This window comes from Rhagoletis pomonella, unplaced genomic scaffold, assembly GCF_013731165.1.
Source record: "Rhagoletis pomonella isolate Grant_MI unplaced genomic scaffold, Rhpom_1.0 Rhpom_scaffold_00003, whole genome shotgun sequence".
Classification (NCBI taxonomy): domain Eukaryota; kingdom Metazoa; phylum Arthropoda; class Insecta; order Diptera; family Tephritidae; genus Rhagoletis; species Rhagoletis pomonella.
In genome coordinates this window covers 13,600,925-13,608,769 of record NW_023458557.1, presented here as the reverse complement: position 1 = coordinate 13,608,769, position 7,845 = coordinate 13,600,925, and the positions used below count along the sequence as shown (strand labels likewise).

The following is a 7,845-nucleotide window of genomic DNA, read 5'->3' as shown; positions in this document are numbered from 1 at the left end:
TTCTCCATTTATGCAGCTAGAAACATGCAATTTCGCAATAGTTTCACTCATTATCAACAGAAAGTTTACAGTAAAATGAACAAAGATCGGGTCACTATAACCTATTTATTACCTCCATACAACCAATAAAAAATCCTTAGTATTAAACAAGTAAGAGCAGCGCTGTCTTCGGCTATCCCGAAGGCTTCATACCTTTCATGAACATCTGAAAATATTACTTTAACGGATTACTGCATTTGAAAAAATTAATATATTACATACATACATATATAAAATAGCATATCTAAACAATCAGGGGTATGGAAGATATACCTTATATAGCACCAATCTAAGTGATTTTCATTGCTGTGTGATCGGTATGTAAACCGGTAACACAATTTAATGGGTTTAGCTTCCTACATAAAGCAGATACATATATCGCAAAGACTGGTATCTGAACAATCAGTGGTATAAGAGATAAAGCTCATATAGCATACATTTTGACGATTTTCTCAGTAGACTTTGTATTATTATTTATAAAATAACTTAAGAAATTTATCGGTTTTAGCTGTCCAAATAAAGGAGTGTTACAGTAAAACCCCACATCTGAACAATCAGTTGTATGGGGGCAATAAACAGGTTATAGTAATCCGATCTTTGTTAATTTTACTGTATACTTTCTGTTGATAATGAACGATCAGTTGTATGGGAGATATATGTTATAGTGACCCGATCTTTGTTATTTTCACCGTAAGTATTCTGTTAATAATGATTGAAAACGGTGCGAATTTTGATGTTGTTTTTATGTTGATGCGATGAAGAAGTTATGGCAAAAATCTTATATCTGAACAATCAGTTGTATGGTGGATATAGGTTATAGCGACCCGATCTTCGCCATTTTCACTGAAAGTATTCTTTTGACAATGAGTGACAACAGTCAAAATTTCATGTGCCTAGCTACTTAAATGGAGGTGTTATAACGAAAAATCGTATATCTGAACAATCAGTTGTATGAGAGCTATAGGTTATAGTGACTCGATCTTTGTAATTTTCACTCTAAGTTTTCTGTTAATAATGGGTGGAAGTATTGCAAAATGTCATGTTCCTAGCTGCATAAATGGAGAAGTTATAACGAAAAATCTCATATCTGAACAATCAGTTGTATGGGAGCTATATGTTATAGTGGTCCGATTCTTCCGGTTCCGACAAATGAATAACACATTATAAGAATACACCTACCTACCAAATTTGATCCGGATTTCTCGAAAACTGAGAGACTAGATTGCATACAAACAGACGAACAGACAGACAGACGGACATAGCTAAATCGACTCAGCTCGCCGTTCTGATCATTTAAGTATACATTTTAATGGGTTTATCTCTTCTTATTCTGGTAATTGCAAACATCGGACCAAAGTTATAATACCATTTCATGCTCATGAAAGGTATAACAACAAAAACAGATTGTTTTATTTCAACCCGGCCTTGAGCTCAAAAAAATCAATATAATAATCAATTGAATTTATTTCAATAATTTTGCACAAATTTGTTGCTTCATTTCGTACGAAAAGTTTGAAAACGTAGTGGAAAATTGTTCCTATAATGTGCTGTGTTTATTGTTTCTTCGGATAAATTAAGTCAAATGTAAACATGTCTGCAAGTTTTTCAATGGGGATTTTGTAGAGCCAATGGAATGAAAGTCACCACAACACAACATATCTGTCATTTCATCGTATTATCGAATAGGTGTATAGGTGTACATTGATATTCGCTGTTTCTATTTTGGACTTTGGAGAATCAACACAATGCAGAATTTACGTGGAAATCAACAGCTTTTTGGTGGTGCTTTGGTATTATTGTCAGGTGACTTTCGACAAATATTGCCCGTGATTCCACGATCAACACCGGCAGATGAGATCAATGCGTGCTTGAAGTCTTCCCCTCTGTGGCGATATGTGCAAAAATTCACATTACACATAAACATGCGTGTTCAGTTGCACAATATTCATTCTGAAGATCGGTTCTCGTGGCAATTGTTAGAGATCGGAAATGGCAAAGTTCGAATCGATAATACAAATGACTTGATTACATTGCCGAAGAATTTTTGTACAATTCTCCAATTAAAAGAAAAATGTTTTGAACGCGTGTTTCCAAATATTGCTCAAAATTACCTGGATCACGATTCGTTGAGAGAACGCGCAATACTGGCACCAAAAAATGTGCATGTCAATTCAATCAATTATCAAATTCTAGAAAAATTGCCAGGTGAAGTGACAACGTATAAATCTGTTGATAGCGCAATGAATCAAGATGACGAAGTGAATTATCCAGTTGAATTTTTGAATTCACTGGAACCACCTGGTATGCCACCACATTGTTTGAATTTAAAGGTCGGCTCATCAATTATTTTACTACGGAATTTAAATGCTCTAAAACTGTGTAATGCCACAAGACTGGCAGTAAAAAAATTGATGGCGAATTTAGTTGAAGCAACAATACTGACTGGCAAAGGGAAAGGTGAAATTGTGCTCATACCGCGTATTCCACTGATAACAACAGACATGACGTTTGAATTCAAGCGTTTGCAATTCCCAGTGCGTCTAGCATTTGCCATGTCCGTCAACAAGGCGCAAGGACAAACTCTTCAAGTATGCGGATGGAATTTGGAGGAGCCGTGCTTTTCGCATGGGCAGCTATACGTGGCCCGTTCAAGAGTTGGCATTCCAAATTGTTTATTTATTCTTACCCAAAATGGAAAAACAAAAAATGTTGTATATCCAAATGTGTTGGATTAAGATTTTAAATGAAGAATCAAAAATTTTCAAATAAAACAAATGATAAGTCTTCATATAGAAAAATTCCAGGATTTTTCATACATTGTTCAATATTTGGTGTAGAGAAGCACACCGGGGTACCGCTACTACAACATAAAAATTTTTGTTAGTATGGGAAGTGCCACACCCCCTTTTACGAATTCGGGCACACTTCACATAAACCATCTGGATGATAGACTGAATACGCCGTATAAATTTGATTGAATTCGGTGAAGCCGTTATCAATTTATAAGCTCACACCAAAAACGTGTACTTATTTTTATACATAAGATACATATGCCACGCCCCCTTTTCCAAATATGGGCAAACTCCACATAAAATATCTGCATGATGGCCCGAATATTCTTTATGAATTTGGTTGAATTCGGTTAAGCCGTTCTGAAGTTATAAGCTAACTCACTAATTTTTATACATAAAATACAGGCGCCACGTCCCCTTTTCCGAATTCAAGAAAACTTCACATAAACTATCTGCGTGATAGTCCGAATATGCCGCATAAATTTGGTTGAATTCGGTGCAGCCGTTCTCAAGTTATATGGTCACAACTAAACGTTCTCTTATTTTTATATTTTAGTTAGTATGGATGGTGCCACGCCCCCTTTTCCGAATTCGGGAAAACTTCGCATAAACCATCTGCATGATAGATCGAATATGCCACATAAATTTGGTTGAATTCGGTGAAGCCGTTCTCATGTTAAGAGGTCACACCAAAAACGTGCACTTATTTTTATATATAAGACTAGCGGTACCCCGGTGTGCTTCTCTACACTAAATATTGAAAAATATTGAAAAATGAATGAAAGATCCTGGAATTTTTCTATATGATTTTTTTTTTACTATATTGCAGCCATGTTTATACTTGACTTAATTTATCCGAACAAAAAATAAACACAGCACATCATAGCAACAATTTTTCAATATTTTTTCGATTTTTCATGTATCTACTGTTGTACGTGGTTCTTGCGACAGACATAAACTGTCATATACCATAAACCGCTGGACCGAATTCGGGCACACTTCGCATAACCCATCTGCATTATAGTCCGAATATACCGTTTAAATTTGGTAGAATTCGTGCACTTATTTTTTTATTTAAGATGGGAGGTGCCACGCCCCCTTTTCCAATACCGCACATTTTTCTCCATGATATTCATATGTCTCTATACCAATTTCCAGTAATCTAACACAAATATTTCAAGAGATATACCAGATGAAATTTTTTTTTTGTATGGGTGGTGCCACGCCCCCTTTTCCAAATTCGGGGAAATTTAACACAAACCATCTGCATAATAGCCCGACTATGCCGTATAAATTTGGCTGAAATCTTGCGCTTTTTTTTTTATATATAAGATGGGGGGTGCCACGCCGTCTTTTCCTATACCGCCCATTTTTCTCCATGAGTATGGAATTATGTATTTGATATATGCACCTATATACCAATTTCCAGTACTCTACTACAAATATTTCAAGAGATATATAATATAAAAATTTTAGTTAGTATGGGAGGTGCCACACCCCCTTTTACGAGTTCGGGCAAACTTCACATAAACTATCTGCATGATAGCCTGAATATGCCGTATAAATTTGGTTGAATTCGGTGAAGCCTTTCCGAAGTTATAAGCTCACACCAAAACGTGTACTTATTTTTATACATAAGATACATATGCCACGCCCCCTTTTCCAAATTTGGGCAAACTTCATGTAAAATATATGCATGATAACCCGAATATGCTATACAAATTTGGTTGAATTCGGTGAAGCCGTTCTCAAGTTATAAGCTCACTCAATAATTTTATATATAAAATAGAGGCGCCACGCCCCCTTTTCCGAATTCAAGCAAACTTCACATAAACCATCTGCATGATAGCCCGAATATGCCGCATAAATTTGGTTGAATTCGGTGAAGCCGTTCTCAAGTTATATGTTCAATTCAAAAACGTACACTTATTTTTATATTTTAGATAGTATGGGTGGTGCCACGCCGCCTTTTCCGAATTCAAGCAAACTTCACACAAACCATCTGCATGATAGCCCGAATATGTCGCATAAATTTGGTTGAATTCGGTGAAGCCGTTCTCAAGTTATGACGTCACACCAAAAACGTGCACTTATTTTTATATATTAGATAAGTGCACGTTTTTGGTGTGACCTCATATCTTGAGAACGGCTTCACCGAATTCAACCAAATTTATGTGGCATATTCGATCTATCATGCAGATGGTTTATGCGTAGTTTTCCCGAATTCGGAAAAGGGGGCGTGGCACCACCCATACTAACTGCAATATAAAAATAAGTGAACGTTTTTGGTGTGACCATATAACTTGAGAACGGCTTCACCGAATTCAACCAAATTTATGCGGCGTATTCGGCCTATCATGCAGATGGTTTATGTGGAGTTTGCTTGAATTCGGAAAAGGTGGCGTGGAACCTCTATTTTATATATAAAAATTAGTGAGTTAGCTTATAACTTGAGAACGGCTTCACCGAATTCAACCAAATTTATATAGCATATTCGGGCCATCATGCAGATATTTTATATGAAGTTTGCCCAAATTTGGAAAATGGGGCGTGGCATATGTATCTTATGTATAAAAATAAGTACACGTTTTGGTGTGAGCTTATAACTTGAGAACGGCTTCACCGAATTTAACCAAATTTATACGACATATTCAGGCTATCATGCAGATGGTTTTTGTGAAGTTTTTCCGAAATCGTAAAAGGGGGTGTGGCACCTCCCATACTAACAGAAATTTTTATGTTGTATATCTCTTGAAATATTTGTGGTAGAGTACTGGAAATTGGTATAGAAGTATATCAAATAATTCCATACTCATGGAGAAAAATGGGCGGTATTGGAAAAGAGGGCGTGGCACCTCCCATCTTATATGTACAAAATAAGTGCAAGATTTCAACCAAATTTATACGGCATAGTCGGGCTATTATGCAGATGGTTTGTGTTAAGTTCCCCGAATACGGAAAAGGGGGCGTGGCACCACCTATACTAACAAAAATTTTCATCTGGTATATCTCTTGAAATATTTGTGGTAGATTACTGGAATTGGTAGCTATACGTAGCCTGTTCAAGAGTTGGCATTCCAAATTGTTTATACCCAACAGGCCGAAACGTTTCCTATTAAGGAGGCAGCAAGTTACATCAAAGAGAATGTACCCGCGAGGACGAAAGTGAACATCCTCTTGGATAGCCAAGCGGCTGTTAAGGCACTTTCTTCTAAATCTGTTAGATCTCAGCTAGTGGATGAATGTAGGAGAGAGCTGGCCTAATATGGGATCCCGGGACATAGGGGCATCTACGGAAACGAGGCAGCGGACGAGCTAGCAAGGAGCGGCTCCGCACTGGATGTGTCCCACGCGGTGGACAATGCATTTTTCAAATTGAGGTGTTGAATTTTTTTTTTCGTTTTTTAAACAGTGGAATCGTGTTTCTCGTCTCAAAATCTATAAAATTAGTATAATAAAAATACAAAATTTTTTTTTTTTAAATATCCGTTGGAGTTGCATGTTTTTTTTTTTTTGTTTGAAGAACACTATTTTTGACCAGTTATTTTTAGGTTTAAGTTAGTGATTGTGGCTCAATGGCAATACTTTTCCGTGAAAGGCAGTTGCAATAGCTTTCAAATCCATTTTGTTTCATATTAGAACATTGATTCTGTCGAATGAGCTACGATTAATTGGCATAAAGTGTTAAAAAAGCACACTGTACGCCGTCGAGTTAGCGCGAATATCTTAGTTTTCAGTCGAGAAATGTAATTTTGAAATTTCAAAATTACTACGGTGTATTTTTCTCAAAACCATATGACCCAAAACATATGATTTATAAAAATATAATTAATTTATAAATAATATATAATATAATAAAATAAAATGTCTATCATACTTTGGCGTACAAAATTTTTGATTCTTATTACCCCCTTTTATTTAAATAACTTAATCTCCATCTTATTATCGCAACTGGTATGTAATAAAGGTTACCGCCGACAGGCCTTGCGGCGGCGGCGACGCCGGCGCGTCTGGAAACGCCGCTACTGTCGATTAGGTAGATTCCAAAGAGCTATGACGCTACTAATCTATCATGTCATCTCGTCAGTGTTAGGCATTTGCCATGCCAATTCAGATTATAATTCTATTTAATTCATTCATTGAATTAGTTTTAAATTTAAATTACGTTACTTCCTACTTAAATTAAAATGTTGAGTGTCTGGCGCTGATGGATGGGCGAACAGAAGAAGGTCTGAGGTTTTTAAAAATGTCTTATAGATGGTTAAAATTAAATTAAATTTAATTAAAATGGCCAAATTTTTCTAAGGAGAACCGATTGTAATGAAAAATAATAATAATTTTTATTAAAGGGGAGAACTTTTACCCTGTGTAAAAAACATTGTGATGCGAGGGAGCAAAACCTTCCTGAGGTTTGACCACCACTAAGGAATGCTAACGTAATTATCACACAACCACCTAGTATAAAATAACTTACGAATGTAAAAATTAGCAAAAAAGGGTGTTTGCTTTTTATTGAAAGTCCGTTTAAAATTAAAAAAAATAACCAGGAATATCAACTTGTCTTTGTTTTATCTCCAATAATTGAGGACTTAGAATGAGGCTCTTCTGTTAAAGCTACTTTCTGAGATATTGGCGTTAAAGTTTTTGATGTGTTATAACTTTCTTGTTGTTGCAGTATGTATATAAAAAATAGTATTGTTGCAGTATTGAATAAAATTGTCTACTGCGGAAAAAATCGTCAGTATTCGACTTTAATTTAACTTTAATAAACACTTTCGATCGAAAAATATGTTACCTATGTTTTTTCTGAGTTACACTCTTTTTGGAAAAATAAATTCAATTTAATTTCCTAAAATTTGTTTTTATACGAGTAGTATTTAGTTAATTCAAACGATGTATTTCATCATGAAAATTTTGTACAAAATTCCTTAGGCGCCGAACGCCGCCGCCGCCGCGCCGATATTTTCGTAACTCGGCGGCGGCGTGGCTCGGCGGCGTATACCTCTAGTATGTT

At 35.8% G+C, this 7,845-nt stretch overlaps 1 protein-coding gene across 1 annotated transcript; it reads left to right on the top strand.

The window, feature by feature from the left end:
- The first annotated feature begins 1,784 nt into the window (after positions 1-1,784).
- Positions 1,785-6,095, top strand: LOC118736054 (ATP-dependent DNA helicase PIF1-like). Its single transcript, XM_036466162.1, has 2 exons — positions 1,785-2,627; positions 5,931-6,095. The coding sequence occupies exons 1-2, from the start codon at positions 1,785-1,787 to the stop codon at positions 6,093-6,095; spliced, it is 1,008 nt and encodes a 335-aa protein (XP_036322055.1).
- The last annotated feature ends 1,750 nt before the right edge of the window (positions 6,096-7,845 follow it).